The sequence below is a fragment of the Danio rerio genome, chromosome 2, assembly GCF_052040795.2.
Source record: "Danio rerio strain M-AB ecotype USA chromosome 2, GRCz13ab, whole genome shotgun sequence".
Lineage (NCBI taxonomy): Eukaryota > Metazoa > Chordata > Actinopteri > Cypriniformes > Danionidae > Danio > Danio rerio.
The window spans coordinates 57,845,001-57,861,887 of NC_141022.1; the positions used below are offsets into that span (position 1 = coordinate 57,845,001).

General features: G+C 39.6%; 1 protein-coding gene and 1 long non-coding RNA gene across 4 annotated transcripts in view; one reads left to right on the forward strand and one right to left on the reverse strand.

Moving 5' to 3' along the window:
• Positions 1 to 16,887, reverse strand: part of LOC147846549 (uncharacterized) — a 1,651,758-nt gene that overhangs the window by 1,296,237 nt on the left and 338,634 nt on the right. The window lies entirely within an intron of this gene.
• Positions 1 to 16,887, forward strand: part of piezo2b (piezo-type mechanosensitive ion channel component 2b) — a 257,364-nt gene that overhangs the window by 233,576 nt on the left and 6,901 nt on the right. For all 3 annotated transcript variants that reach the window (XR_015478970.1, XM_087241404.1, XM_087241405.1), the window contains 7 exons: positions 1 to 115; positions 2,435 to 2,623; positions 4,059 to 4,151; positions 5,559 to 5,731; positions 8,494 to 8,607; positions 15,618 to 15,697; positions 16,324 to 16,510. The exon at positions 1 to 115 is cut by the window's left edge and continues 33 nt beyond it. Coding sequence is in view for 2 of the 3 variants with exons in the window: in XM_087241404.1 (XP_087097530.1) it covers positions 1 to 115; positions 2,435 to 2,623; positions 4,059 to 4,151; positions 5,559 to 5,731; positions 8,494 to 8,607; positions 15,618 to 15,697; positions 16,324 to 16,510 (951 nt within the window). In the remaining variant the exon portion in view is untranslated. The remainder of the gene's footprint in view (positions 116 to 2,434; positions 2,624 to 4,058; positions 4,152 to 5,558; positions 5,732 to 8,493; positions 8,608 to 15,617; positions 15,698 to 16,323; positions 16,511 to 16,887) is intronic.

Sequence of the window (16,887 nt, forward strand, 5' to 3'; positions counted from 1 at the left end):
TGCGGTGATGGACTGGGTCTGGACGGACACAACGCTCAGCTTGTCCAGCTGGATCTGTGTGGAGGACATCTACGCTCACATCTTCATCCTCAAATGCTGGAGGGAGTCTGAGAAGGTAAACAAACACAACACCAAATAACACAGAATAAAGACAAGCATGAATATATAGTGCTCAGTATATACAAAGAGCTTTGAATGACCAAGAGGCGACACTCAATAGAGCGTTCCATTGCAACAGCAGCGCACAGCAACAGCCCCACGATTCCGCCATTTTGGAGTGAAAGCGATCGGCCATCTATTGGATCTTATTGCTGTGGCGATGGCAGGCAGCTGCTTTGTTTTTTATTTATTTATTTAAAAAGCGCATTAAAGAGCCCATATTTTGGGTTTTTGAAAATGCCCCTCGATTTAGTGTGTAACAGCTCTAAGTGAAGTGAAATATCCAGCTAATGCCTAGTTCACACTAGAGGATTTTAAGCCTGATTTGAGCCCGATTTGGAAGTTAACGAGCTCGCCGACAGATCCGGCTGTGATCAGGAAGAAATCTGCGGGTGCTCGGCGCTCGCCGCTCTTTATGTGTGAACTACTGAACCACGCATCAACAAGGCTCGCTGACGCGTCGCCGACACCGCACAGACGGAAATCCAACATTTAGCATGCTGCATATTCCAGAGCAGTCGGCCGACTCAACCCCACAGGTGGTCCGATGTAGTGATTAGCTGCAGCCAATGAGAGAGCATATCAGCATGAGCTGAATGGCTGTGTGTTCAGGAGCTCAGCAGAAACATCTGTGATTGGTCAGAATGGGCATCAGTGCACTCGCTTCATTCTGCGTTAACACAGACATGAGAGTAGGCTATATTAACAGTGGAACTAGAATTGTGTAACTATTAGAATTACCATACTGCTCATTCTGACCGTTCTCATATAAAACGCCATATTGTCACAACATATTTACATTCAAAACTATTATTGAGATATTAAAATTAAGCTTTGAATGTCTGGCATCATATTTAATGACACCATTACCCTAAAAATATAATCTTTTTTGGCAATGCAGCCTATAAATATGTAGTTAAGATACTAAAACACTTAAAGGCTTGGCTTTCATTTTCACTTTCAAACAGGAGCTATTTCACAGCACAGAATATGCTGTTTTGAAAGATATCTGAAATAAATTGATGTTTTTGCCATCAGAAAGTTTTGTTTATGTTAGCAGGAAGTTGCCAGGCAAAAAAATGCACATACATTTAAAGTCACAGTGAAAAGTATCAGACATGCATGCAGTCATTTTGACCAATATGGTAATTTAACGCAGAAATGCTCAGTTCTTTACTGTTTTGTAATAAAAAAAAATAACAATGTCAGAAAGAAATACACTGATAGTTAGAAAACGGCAGGGTGTTATAAATATGTTAAATAGATATGCAAAGAGTTATAAAATTACAAAAATTAAAAACTCTCTGTGTATCTATCCACTGGAACCTGCAGATGAGTGATTAATCCGCTCATAAATCAGCTGATTTGACGATGTTTTTAAAATCTTTCTCGTAAGCTTGAAACGCTGTCAGTGATGTAATCAGCACACAAGCAGCCATTAGTGTTCAGCTTTTTCTGATGACTCCTCCCTCAAATTTTCATTGGCTGTGGTTTGGTAGCTTGAATGAGCTGTTGGGGAATGAGTTGTTGTCAGGTAGTCAGGTTATCATGTAGTGTGTGACCCCCCCTCTTGTGGATCGTTCACGGAGTGTTGCGTAGTGTGAACACCACAGAGATTAAAAGACACAAAGTCAAGTCATGTTGTGTGAACGGCACAGCGATCTGCTGATGTTTAAAATCCTGTAGTGTGAACTAAGCTTAAGGCTTAAATCTGTAAGTGTACAGTGTTTAAAACTGTTGATTCCTATTTAGTTTCATTTCTAAATGTTTGTATCACACAAAAACTTTAGAAACTCACATCTGGTCTGAGCCCCCCCCTCGGAGAATTGTTATTCTATAGCGATCGCTGATTGGCTCCTGTACTAGAAGGCGGGCTTTATTCACCATATAGCAATCGCTGATTGGCTCCTGTACTAGAAGGCAGACTTTATTCACGATATAGCAATCGCTCCTGTACTAGAAAGCGGGCTTTATTCACCATATAGCGATTGCTGATTGGCTCCTGTACTAGAAGGCGGGCTTTATTCACGATATAGCAATCGCTCCTGTACTAGAAAGCGGGCTTTATTCACCATATAGCGATTGCTGATTGGCTCCTGTACTAGAAGGCGGGGCTTCCTTTGCCATATTGAATGTTATACTTTTCCCCATTCAAAAGTATACGAGTGACATGTCTTGTGTATTCTATAGTCTTTTCTGTTTAAGCTGAGCACTGTATATGGAAAGCAGCATCCCAGCTGAGTGTGTGTGTGTGTGTTTGTGTGTGGTATTTCAGCGTTACCCTCAGCCGCGCGGGCAGAAGAAGAAGAAGGTGGTGAAGTATGGGATGGGCGGCATGATCGTGATGCTCCTGATCTGCATCGTCTGGTTTCCTCTGCTCTTCATGTCTCTGGTCAAATCTGTGGCAGGAGTGGTTAACAAACCTCTGGAGGTGTCCGTCTCGCTCACGCTCGGAGGACTTCAGGTAAAATGCCAAAAATATTCACACACTGTTGCCACACAGAGGTTTAAACTACTTATAAAAGTGATTTTTGCATAATAGATTTCCATCAAGACTATTTATAAGACAAACATGATCACTGCCATTTTTTAAGAAGTTGAGACTTTATTAAATAATTAAATGTATTAATTATAACTAGAAAAGTAAAGCTCTGCAAACTTTATGGTGGCTTGAGAAATCCCAGTCTGACAGTTTAAAGTAGTTTTAAAGTTTAAATAATTACAGTAAATTTTAAGAAGTTTGAAGCAGCTGGCATAAAGCGATCACTACACTACACTAGGTTAGCATGTTACTAGTATGGATTGGCATGTTTCTCGCTAGGTGGTTGAAAGAGGGGGTTCTGAGTGGTTGCTAAGCGGTTGCCAAGGCATTTGTAGGCAGTCTCTAGGTTGTTCTGAGTGGTTGCTAGGGTGTTGCTACTCAGTTGTTTGGTTGTTCTGAGTGGTTGTTAAGGTGTTGCTAAGGTAATCTAGGTGGTTACTAAGGTGTTGCTAGGTAGTTGCTTGGGTCTTCTAAGTAGTTGCTAAGGCATTGCTAGGGTGTTCTATTAGGGTGTACTAAGATGTTGCTAGGCGGTTGCTAAGGTGTTTTGAGTGGTTGCTAGGTGTTTGCTAAGGTGTTACTAGGTGGTTGCTAAGGTGTTCTAGGTCATTGCTAAAGTGTTGCTAGGTGGTTGGTAGAGTATTCTGAGTGGTTGCTAAGACATTGCTAGGTGGATGCTATGGTGTTCTAGGTGGTTGCTAAAGTGTTACTATGTGGTTGCTATGGTGTTCTGAGTGGTTGTTAGGCGGTTGCTAGGGTGTTGCTAGGTGGTTGCTATGATGTTTTATTTCGTTGCTAAAGTGTTGCTATGTGGTTGCTAGGGTGTTCCGAGTGGTTGCTAGGTGGTTGCTAAGGTGTTGCTATGGTCTTCTAGGTCATTGCTAAGGTGTTGCTAAGTGGTTGCTAGGTGGGTGTTCTGAGTGGTTGCTAGGCGGTTGCTAGGTGGTTAATAAAGAGTTCTAGGTCATTGCTAAAGTATTGCTAGGTGGTTGCTAGGGTTTTCTGAGTGGTTGTTAGGTGATCGCTAAGACATTTCAATGTGGTTGCTATGGTGTTCTAGGTAGCTGCTAATGCATTGCTAGGGGGTTGCTAGGGTGTTTTGAGTGATTGCTAGGCAGTTGCTAGGGCATTGCTAGGTGGTTGCTAAGGTATTCTAGGTCATTGCTAAGGTGTTGCTAGGTGGTTGGCTTTCTCAAGCAACCATAGTTATCGAGTCGTTCTTCAATTATTCTCTGTGGAACTGATGTTGTGTATGTCTTTCCTATGGGATTTGTTCTAACCTCAAGTTGTTTACAGTTTGGATACTAACAAGGCTCTCTTTTCCTCCTCCTTGTGTGTTTGACATTCTGTCCTCCAGCCGATCTTCACAATGAGTGCCCAGCAGAACCATATCAAATCCGTCACTGGGGCAGAATTTAAGAAGTTCACAGATCACTACAAGTCTAACGCAGTAAGTGCCTGTTGTCAAATTACAGCCGATACTATGTGTTTTAGGACAGTGTTTCTCAACCACATTCCTTGAGGACCACCAGCACTGCATGTTTTGGATGTCTCCTTCACAGCTTTATGGCACTGCAGTGTCCCTGTATCTGCAGTTACACTCAGTAAACAGCTGTTCGGTGAACTGATGACTTTTACAGTCATTTCAATTGAGCACATGAACTTAATGCCAAATCAGCGCAGTTTAAGAATGCGATCAAATGTTAGCAGGAAATGGACGTTTTTAAAATTTCAGTAAAGATTGGTATCGAATTCCTGTATCGTGACAACACTACCAGTATCGTCCGAACAGTTGATGCTCACCATTGACTTCTATATTACCATCACCAGTTGTTTTTGCTCTGTTTACCTTTTGGTCCATCTAGACCAGGGGTCACCAAAATTGTTCCTGGAGGGCCGGTGTCCTGCAGATTTTAGCTCCAACCCTAATCAAACAAACCTGAACAAGCTCACCAAGGTCTTACTAGGTGAAACAATCAGGCAGGTATGTTGAGGCAAGTTGGAGCTAAACCCTGCAGGGACACCGGCCCTCTAGGACCAAGATTGGTGACCCTTGATCTAGACTGAAACAGATCACCAGTACTTCCAAACTAAAGCAGGGTCTTATTTTCAAAATGCTCCATTTTCACGGGTTGAAGATACTTTAGCTGTGTGGAAGCCAGGCGTAATCATGATAAAACATGTGCAATTCCAAGTGAAGTTTATTCATAAACTAATTTCGAGAGGATCACTTGCTTATGATTGACACAGCTGGCCCCGAGTCAAGCTAATGTACGAACCACCAATCAGACTATTCCTAACCCATTATAAATAACCAAGCATCTTACCTTTAGTCATCTTCGTCTTGAAGAATCCCCCCTTCCACCCCCTCTCCTCCTCTTTTCTCTATAGGGCAGCACGGCGGCCCAGTGGCTAGCACTGTGGCCTCATAGCAAAAATGCCTCCGGGTCGGGTCTCTACTCAGCCGGACAGCATTTCCATGTGGAGTTCATGTTTTCCCTGTGCTTGCATGGGTTTTCCCCGGGTCCTCCGGTTTCTTCCCACAATCCCAAAAACATGAGACTTAAGTAAAATGACTACCAAATCAGCACCATATTCAAATCCATCAACAACACACCACCTTAGCAATCCTTAAGCAGCAGGAGGGGGGGGGGTGGTCTTGAGATCTACCTGAGCTCAAACTCCCCTCTCCCCCTGCAACGGGAGGGAGCCCCGGGCTCAAGGATCTCAAGAGCTCAAGGCTCTCTCCCAGGTAGCATGCCAAACTAGGTTATTACCAATCATCAGCTAAGTGTGAACTCTTGAAATATAAACGCACTGGTGTAAACAGAACCTAAGATGCTTGTGTCTCCTGCAGAATGCCATCATGTTCCTGGAGTCGTATTTTCCTGAGGATCTGACAATAGCACATCTAGAGGGAAGTTCAAACTCGCTCTGGACCATCAGCCCCCCGAGCAAGGAAAACCTGAAGAATATGCTCAATGACACGAGAGAGCCGTTTCCTCTCACCTTCACCTGGTCCATTCAAAGGTAAAGTTTCACACAGAATGCTTTTAAAAGCTCCAGGTCAGATTTTTTTGAAGCGTTAAAATGATCGGAGTCACTGAATGTATTGAACTTACTGCCATGCTCAAGCAACCAATTTGAGACAAGTGTGCAAATTAGTACCTCAGACATACATGCTAAAAAAAAGTGTACGAAAGTGTCTTTGAGTTACCAATATGGACGTTTAGGTACAAATATGTACCTTTTGAAAAGGTACCGCACCACTGACAGCTCTTGTACAATCCTTGCCATGTCTACAGGGTGGGCCATTTATATGGATACACCGTAATGAAATGGTTGGTGATATTAACGTCCTGTTTGTGGCACATGTGAGGGGGCAAACTTTTCAAGATGGGTGGTGACCATGGCAATTGTCTATGGTGTGAAAATATAAGATGTGCAGCACCTAAAACTACGGACACTGGAACCCTGTGCTGGCGTTTCTCCTGCGATGTTGCTATCAGTGTGTGAAGAGTGGGAGAAGAGGGTTGCATTGACAATCCAACACAATGGGCAGCACATTGAACACATTTTATAAGTGGTCAGAAACTTGTAAATAACTCATGAAAGAATAAAGTTACGTTAAAACCAAGCACACCATTGTTTTTCTTGTGAAATTCCCAATCAGTTTGATGTGTCAAATGACCCTCTTCCTATTGAAAAAAAGAAAAGTTGGATCCAAGATGGCCGACTTCAAAATGGCCACCATGGTCACCACCCATCTTGAAAAATTTCCCCCCTCACATATACTAATGTGCCACAAACAGGACGTTAATATCACCAACCATTCCCGTTTTATTAAGGTGTATCCATATAAATGGCCCACCCTGTGCATATATTTGCATTAAAGGGATAGTTCACCCAAAATTAAAATTAATCCACTATTTAATCTCCCTTAAGTGATTCCAAACCTTTATTCAATTCAATTCAATTCAGCTTTATTTGTATAGCGCTTTTACAATGTAGATTGTGTCAAAGCAGCTTCACATAGTAGATCATAGTAAATTAAAACAGTGTAGTTCAGTTTTCAGAGTTTAAGTTCAGTTCAGTTTAGCTCAGTTCAGTGGGGTTTAATAATCACTACTGAGAGTCCAAACACTGAAGAGCAATCCATCAATGCGCAGCTCTACAGATCCCGAACCATGCAAGCCAGTGGCGACAGCGGCGAGGGAACAAACTTCACCAATTACCAAAAGTGATCAATTAAAAAACCTCGAGAGAAACCAGGCTCAGTTGGGCACGACCATTTCTCCTCTTGCCGAACGTCTTGTGCAGAGCTGCAATCTAGGTGCCGGAGAAGCTGGACGTCAGCGAGACTCGTCTGTCCCTTGAGCATCACAGGAATCAGTCTCATGCTCTCCACTCCTCCATGACCACTACAGTAGCTGCTCAGGATACGGCCTGGTCCAGGATTATGGAAACCTTGGCATCATCTCGTCGCTGGGCTTGGATTGAATCTGTGGCGCTTCATAGTCTGAGGGCCTCGGGATGAGTATCCCCAGGTGGAAATAGAGAATAAAGGAATAATTAGCGTAGCTGTTGTTCATAGTGTATATAAACGAGATGTAAAAACCTGTGTGGGGCACATTCATGTATCATACCGCTAAGTGATGCACTGAGTTTGCTTTAGATCAGTGGTTCTCAAACTGTGGTACGTGTACCACTAGTGGTACGCAGGCTTCCTTCTAGTGGTACGTGGAGGAATGAAATATGTCTTGTACATACTACACACATTTACTATCACAACAAAATTGATCAAAAATTGTGTATATAATATGCCATATATGACATTTTAGCCTATATTTCTGAGGTAATCTGCCACGTTTTTTTAACTGTGCAGAGTTGAAGCTGCTTTACTGGGCCTACTACACTATGCTGTATTTCAATACTGCTCATTTTGGTGGTACTTGGAGAAACAATTTTTTTCTGAGGTGGTACTTGATGAAAAAGGTTTGAGAACCACTGCTTTAGATGAATTGCAAGAGTTTAAGCATCGGACATTATCAGGAAGTTTATTCTAGAGTTTAGGAGCCATAAATGAAAAGGCTCAACCTCCTTTACTCGACACAGAGTTTTGAGTTCTTAAAGAGCGGGTTGGATTGTAGCAAGACCGAAGATTGGTTAGATAAACAGGAGCTAGATTATTTAAAGCTTTATAGCTAAGAAGCAGCATTTTAAAATCATTATGACACTTAAGTGTAAGGAGGATAAAATTCGGGTGATATGATCATATTTTCTAGACCTGGTAAGAACTCTGGCAGCTGCATTTTGTACTAGTTGAAGTTTGTTAATAGAGGATGCTGGGTAGCCAGCAAACAGAGCATTACAGTAATCCAGCCTGGAAGTCATAAAAGCATGGACTAGCTTTTTTTGCATCTGAGATGGATAGCATATTTCGTAACTAATATTTCTCAGATGAAAGAATGCAGTTTTTGTGACATGGAATTTATGATTTTCAAAAGTTTATGAGCTCTTTTCCTCTGTTGGACAGAAAAGAAGATATTTTGAAGGATGTTAAAAACTGGTAACTGTTGACTTCCATGGTAGGAAATTAAGTACAGGTTTCCGACCTTTTTCAAGGTATCTCTTTCTGAGTTTACTAGATGAAATTACAGCAATTTTGATTTTGGGTGAACTATCTCTTCAAAAAGCAGTTGTGCTATGGTATATTAATCACACAAACATGAGGTTTTCATGTCAAGTTGCTGAATTTTTGTGTGTTCTGCATTGCTGTGTTTGTACATCAGGAACCTCAGTTTAGGTGCCAAAGCTGAAACTGCAATGGGGAAATACTTCATTGAGCTGGACGACGAGACTAGAAAAGGTCTAACTGATCAACTGGGGAATAGCAGCCAGCGTGTGTGAGTTCAAACTTCTAAATGTCCTAAATAGTATTTAGTTTTCTTGTATTTAGAATTGGTATGCTCCAAATTATAGCATGTTGAAATGAGTATTACAGAGTTATAGATGGTCTACTATTTCCAGTAGAAATCCAAAGTGCTGATGTGTGTGAACTCTGACTGCTAATATTGCTCATAATACAGTTCATATTCGATGAGAATTTGATTAGAACTACAAACACACAAAAAAAAAGATCTTCAGATCTCCTCATTCACCACCAGTGTGCAGAATCCACCTGGTAGATGTGACAGCCGCTATATTGCACCAGACTGCACGCCACACATCAGCTGATTGGTGGAAAGGATACAATTGTAAAATGGGGAGGGTTAGTAGGCCATGATAGACACAAGCCTATGGGCAAAATTGGCCAGGATGCCAGGGTTAAACCCTCTACTCTTTTCCGAAGAACATTCTGGGATGTTTAATGACCACAGAGAGTCAGGACCTCAGTTTAATGTCTCATCCAAAAGACACGCTCACTGAGCAGTATAGAGTCCCCATCACTATAGTGGGGCATTAGGACCCACACAGACCACAGGTTGAGCACCCCCTGCTGGCCTCACTAACACCACTTCCAGCAGCAACCTGATTTCACATGTGTTCTTCCATCCAGGTACTGACCTGGCGCAGCGCTGCTTAGCTTCAGTGAGCCACCATGTGAGAGTTGCAGAGAGCTAGCTGCCAGTAATGATTGGTAATTTCTATCTGAGCACAGAAAATTTGCCTGTGTACATTTTACACCACAGGTGTTGAATTTAACAATTTTCTGGTGTCTATATGAGTCCTACCAGCCAAGTGTCCAGGTTACACTTTCAAAAGTGTTGAATATATACACCTCTGTGCAGTGTAAAATATTTTATACTCACAGTGTAAAACTGCACACCACATTCAACATTTTAACACCTGCAGGGCAAATTGTCCAGTGTACACATAACTCTACAGGTGTTAAAGGGCACCTATGGTAAAAAATCTACTTTTCAAGCTGTTTGGACAGACATGTGTAAGTGTAGTGTATAGACTGTCATGTTGGGGTGATATAAACACACCCAGTGCTTTTTTTTTTTATTTAACAACATAAAAACGTTGGACCAATTGGAGCGGTTTTCAGAGCAACTGCAACTTGACGTAGGAGTGCGGTTCCCCTGCCCACCAATATTGATTGACAGACGCGTAACCATATCCTCAGTTTGGCCTTTCACGTCCGCCATTTTCAGTGCGAGTCAAAGCGATATTACTAAAGGAACATCCTTGCTCTATTTTTAGATGTAAGGCTCATTGGGCTCAACACAAGATCAATATCCTCCACATTATCGCTCTAATTGGAATAATTGGTTGTACTTTTAGGAAGGTTTACAAACGTGTACTTTTCATTGCGTCTACCTTAAACTTCAGCCGTTTGCATTTCTCACGTTCACAGAAGCTCCCTGTGATCTTAACTAGGTGCAGCTGGAAAAGTGCAAGCGCGTTGCCTTACGCTCCATTCACACGGGGCTTTACGCTTGACTGAAGGCGTGTCTGAAGTTGGGGCTAACGCGATTGTCATAGCAGCGTCAGCCAATGAAATTCAGTCAGCAATAGGCCACTGTCTAGCTGATGTATGCATACACAGATCTGATTGGCGGACGCTTCCATCAGCGCTTGAAAAGTTGAGCTAGTCCCAACTTCTGCAGCGAGCAGCGCTTTTGAAGCGGCGCCGACGGATCCACAATGCAGTTCGGCAATGCCTGACGTCACCCATTCAAAGCGAATGGGAAGCGTTGGAGTTGACGCCCCATGTGAATGGGGCGTCATTTGCGTCTCTCCATGGGAAATAACATTACAAATTTGCCTGCATGTCGCACACCAGAAACTCCGAGTCACATCTGCTGTAGTGCCATCTTGTGGTTTTCTGGACACTAGTTATATTTTGGTTTGTTCCTGTTTTGTAGTTCACATGATCACTAATTGTTTCCAGCTGTCTGTCATTGTCTAATTATTGTTGTCTTTATAAGCCTTGTTATGTTGTGTTTAGTTTGCCTTTGGACTTTTGCTGTTTGCTCGTGCACCCTGTTCACCCGATTCTGGTCTGTTTTGTCCGCCTCTTATCTTTACCTAGTCTGCTCACTGACTCATAGTTTTGGTTCGTTTGCTTTGTTTCATGTTATGATCATATTTTTGAATTCCTCTTCTAACCTTGTTTGATACACTTTTGTTTATTGGGTTGTACTTTTGTCTCTGTTCGATTTTTGAACCTGGCCTGTCCCCTTCTTTATTATTTAAACTTCCATGCTGCACTTGGATATCTCTTGTATTTTGTAAGCCCATCGTGACACTCCATTCTGCGGTCTGGGGTTTCTGTCGGGGATGCAAGCCGTGGCGCTTCAAGTTGGCGGCTGGGCCTCGCGGACAGCCGCAGACTTGGGGTTGCCAGTGTGTGCCCTGATGGAAACCTGTGTTTAGAGATATAAAATGTGTGGCGTGACGATTCGGGACACTTCATGTTTCTGCCACGCCACAGAGAGTGTCTGGTGTGCCGTGTCGCGGCTTCGACCGGCGCATCCTGTGCCTCAGTCAAAGTTAATTCAGTGTGCGGGGTTATTAGTCTCGGTGTACAAGCTCGGCACTTGTAACTAGCACACAGTTGGCTGTAAAACTATAGAAAGACACAAATTATTTTTTACTCTCTGCTTGGTCTGTGTCCGAGTCGAACATGTGTGGCTGAATGCTGATCCTCTCTCTTCTGCTCCTTCTCTCAGTCTGCCTCTCTGTTGCAAACACAGAGCGGGTGAGCTCTTGGCTCCGCCCCCTTGTTAAGTTGGGCGAGAAGCGAAACTAATTTTTATAAGAAGCAATACGCCCCTAAAATAGCGAGCTGTGAACACGCATCCAACATGACACTTTTTAACACATTATAATAAAAACATCTGAACTGTGTGTTGAACTGAACCTAATCTGGCACACTCAGAAGAACCATAATATTAATATTAAATCATAAAAAGGGGGTAAACTATGTGCCCTTTAAATTATACTCTCTTCTGGTGTATATTCAAGTCCCACCAGCCCAGTGTTTAAGTTACACAGTAAAAAGGGTTGAATATATACACTTAAGCAGAGTATATTATTTTACACTACCGTGTTGACCATATTGACTCAGTCACCTCAAGTTCCCGAATGTGCAATTAACACTGATGAGGAGTATGGAAAGGCAACACCAGAAATGCACACTGTTAAAATCACAATTTAACCCACATCAGCGTTAAAAACAAACCCGAAATTCAACACCTCACAATTTGTTGTAAGCTAATGGAACATTTTTGTTACATGTTTACGTAATTATATTTCATCTGCAGCAACATTGTGGACTTTTATTAATACACATTTAAATAATTCTGCTAGCATGCAAACATGAAAGACTCGTGACTGACAGATTAACCTGATGCTGCTGCTTTAATATTGTACGTGGTGGAAATTAAAGATGAAAGAAATGTGGATGATGTGTTCGAGATGATTGACAGGTTATGTAACTAAGCAACAGAACGGTCCATTAAAATGGAAGTAGTTTGTCCCAAAGTTTGCATACTCGTCCGTTATACACCTTTAAAAGTATGTACTTTTTCTTACATATCTTTTTCCTCCTTTTCCTTTACCATTTGAAGAGTTCAAATGCAAAAGCTGCTAAACGCCATTTCCGCCAAAAATAGGATAATGACATTGAGTGAATACTTTAGGCATGTACTACACCATCAAATAGATTTGCTTCTTATCATCTAAATCACAGCGTGAGCGCATTCAGAAATAACAGTTTGTTGGAAAAAGCCACTTACGCCACTTCCCTTTGACAGCAAAAGCCGCTATATCCCGAGAACTATATCAGAAGGCGTGAATAAAATCATGTTTTCAATGTAGCAGTGCGCTGATACACCAGCTTTTATGTGGAGAAAACACACTGTACAGACAGAAGTGCAAGTTGCATTCATAATGATTTTTGCACACCAGCGCTACTTTAAACGTCTGATTTACTATACATTAAACGACATCTGTGTGTTACGAAGACAGAGTTAAGATGCCGTTTAGTGATGGGAAGTTCGGATCATTTTACTGACTCGGATCTTTGAGTCTTTTTTCGAGTCATTTCGTTCATTTAGATCAATTTGCCAAAATATTATTAAAATGTTACAAATTGCTTCCAAACACATCTACATCTAGCCTAAAAGGTTGATCACACGACAAATAAGTCATCAATAGAATACTATAAGAAGGAGAAAATAATAATTCGATGTTTACCTGCTCTTTTGTCTATGAAGGTATTGTTGTCTCTTTGCTCAGCTCACCTCTTCAAATGTCAGTGGTTCGTTCACGTTACACTGACAGTCACATATAATCTAAACCAATGTACACAGTCTGAGTCGACCAATAATATCCAGCTGCAGACCCGCAGAACCACACACGTTTTAGGCACACACAATCTAGGACACACAATCTAGGCAAACCATATATGGTTATGACGCATGTTAAAGTTATAACGTCTTTTTGGACATCGTCATCGATATATTTTGATATATTTGATTAATAAATATTGTACACAATAAACAATAGTGTTTACTTTACTTTACTTTAGTGTTTACTTTATTTCACAAATATTGCGATTGAGACGGCCGAATGGGGAGCATTGTTTCCGATCGCCATTCAATATAATAGAGTGAACAGTTTTTAATCAGTCATTATAGCTGATCAGTCTTTATTACCTGACAATAATTTGGCAGATACACGTTTGCTGGCCTTGCTGAATGATCTCATTTGGACAGGTTTAATTTATATAATGGATTAATTTATGATAAAGGAAATAATAGCAAGTTAATATAGGCAATAATACATTAAATGTAATAAAAATATTTTTACATGTAACAAATGTATAACACTATATTAATATTTTTAATATTTCATTTTCTAAACCTTTTAATTAATGATTTCCCACATTTAATACTCTTAATAAAACTATTGATAAAATATTAACTATTAATAAAAAAATCATAAGTGTATACACACACACACACACACACACACACACACACACATACATACATACACATATACTGTATATATATATATATATATATATATATATATATATATATATATATATATATATATATATATATATATATATAAAACAGCTTTAACAGTGACAGTTTAGTAAAAGATAGTAGTTTATATATAAACTTATAATTATAATCAGTTAAGATAATCAGTTTATAACTATATTGTTTAAATGGTTAACTATAGTAGGCTAATTTATTTTAAAGTGACATTATTGTTTGCTTTTTTATATTTTACAACAACGTGATTTTAACGAAGTATGATAATATTAAGAGCTTGAATTAGTTTATTACACTTAATCCAACAATTAGACGGTCTATTATGTTTTCTTTGTGTATATGGACACATGAATAAAGTCATAAGTGTCTTTAACCAATTATTTTTATTGACATAATTTAAGTTCAGAAACTGTAGAGACTTTAAAATGATCGTTACGATATAATAATAAAATTGACTAAAATGGGAGACCATATTTGTGAAATTCAATAGGTGGCGATAATGCTAAAGAGTTAGTTACCATTTATGGTTTGCCTAGATTGTGTGTCCTAGATTGTGTGTGCCTCAAACGTGTGTGGTTCTGCGGGCCTGCAGCTGGATATATCTCGAGTCGATAGCACCCATGATAATTAGTTCACCTTTCCAGTCTTCTGGTTCTTGAGTCGTTCGTTCATCACGTGACAGAATACCTCAAACCCGAGGACTCAAGAGATGAGCGGTTCAATTCTTTTTCCAGCTTTAAGCGCATATTATCGGCCTGCGATAGAGGACTCGAGAGATGAACGGTTCAATTATTTTTCCGGCTCTAATAGCATATGATTGGCCCGTGATGAACGAATGACTCAGACCCGATAGAGGACTCGATAGATGAGCGGTTCAATTCTTTTTCCGGCTCTAAACGCGCATGATTGGCTTCTGCCTTTCCGCGATGAACGACTCAAAAGACTTGAAATGAACGATACCACCTGCACAAATGTGCGCACACGTGGATGAATGAATCACTCCCTGAGAGGACTCGTAGTTCCTGAGTCATATTGAAGATTCATTCAAAATGAAGGAATCGTTCATTTTGCCCAGTAGGCCTACCTTGTGTTTTATTCGCTAATTTAAGCTATTTTTTTTTTAAAAGATAACTATAATGTATAAAATTATAGATTATTTGTATTACTTCAAAATATCTATACCCCTGATAGCTTTTTATATTAATAGACAATGCACAGATATTGATGTTTCACAATGTTTTAGACCACATTATTTAAATCTACCAGGTTTAGTTTACAATGTTCTACTTACATTAAATAATAAACATTAACTTATTAATAATAACTTACATAAATATCAGAAATAACTAAGAAATAACTAATTAAGATTTAATTAATGTCAGTGTATTGATTAATGCACTTGAGAGATTTCATTCATTCATTCATTTTCCTTCGGCTTTTTCCCTGGTTTACCACAGGGGAATGAACCGCCACTTACTTGACAGATTTATGTATTTTTAATTTTAGGTGTTTAATGTTTGGTAAAATAATTTCTAATTGCATCTTTAGTGATTTTCAGCTAATTACACTGTCTTGTCTCAATAGGTGGATTTAGAGGTTTTTTTTGCATAAAATGCACTGGTGGATTTAGCTGGTTTTGAGGCAAAAGAAAATCGACCTTGTTAAAAACCAAAGAATTGTCTAAAGTGACATTTGTGAAAAAAATATATTTTTATTTACTAAAGAATAACCTTATCATTGCATATAAAATGAACCCAATCAGAGGAGCCTGATAGAAAATGCTCATTTACAAGAAAAGAGGTCTGATGGATTTAGAGGGGTTCACATCTGAACTCTTTATTTGGAGAAATGAAAAAAATTGTTTTAAATCTTGTTAACTTTTTTTCTTATTACAGGACAATCAAAAAAATATTTCCAAGGTACATCAGAGCACCAAGCGACTCCAATGCCAAACCTATTGACCAGCTTTACAACGGTAATACACCAGCTCACCACTACTATCTCTGACATACAGTATACAGTTGAAGTCAGAATTATTAGCTCTCCTGAATTATTAGTCCTCCTGTTTATTTTTCTCCCAATTTCTGTTTAGCTGAAAGAAGATTTTTGTCAACACATTTCTAAACACAATAGTTTTACTAACTCATTTCTAATAACCGATTTCTTTTATCTTTGCCCTGATGACAGTAAATAATATTTGACCAGATATTTTATTTAATGACTTGTATACAGCTTAAAGTGACATTTAAAGGCTTAACTAGGTTAATAAGTTAGGGTAATTAGGACAGTCATTGTATAAGAGTGGTTTGTTTTGTAGACAAAATTGGAAAAAAAAAATTGCTTGAGGGGTCTAATAATTTTGACCTTAAAAATGATTTAAAAAAATTAATAACTGCTTTTATTCTAGCCAAAATAAAACAAATAAGACTTTCTCTAGAAGAAAAAATATTATAGGAAATACTGTGAAAATTTCTTTGCTCTGTTAAACATCATTTGGGAAATATTTAAAAAAGAAAATTCACAGGAGGGTGAATCATTCTGACTTCAACTGTATATTGCTACATGTCTAACGCTATATGTGTTTCTCTTCGCTTTCCTCAGATGGAGAGTACATGGACATCACACTGTTTTTAAATAAGAAGAACAGCTCAGAAGGCGTTCAGGAGTGGTGGATCGTCAATCAGACAGATTCAGGTCCATTACCTGGACTCAACGGGTCTGGTCTTCAGATCTACATCATCAGTGACCAAGTCAGTCCACCCAGTCTGGGCTTTCTGGCTGGTTATGGGTAAGTTAAAACCGTGATCATAGTTTACAAGTCTCAACTTATGTTGCTGTCCTCGTTTAGTCAATTAGAATAAATATGATGTTTCATAAATCTGGACTTTACTAGAACTATGTTAAGCTGCTTTGACACATCTACATTGTAAAAAGTGCTGTATAAAGAAAATAAAACATGAATAAATTCTTGTATGTATTTAACAGGATTTCACTTTAACTGCTCAATTTGTGATAGGAAATACAACTTCACCCATAATGATGTGCAAAGAATTCCAGCAATTAGAGATTTGCATCAGCTATCTATGACTCAATCTACTATAAATAGTTGTTCTCTACATGCTTTCATAACTTGAAACATATTGTTTGTTATGGCACTGCCATTTG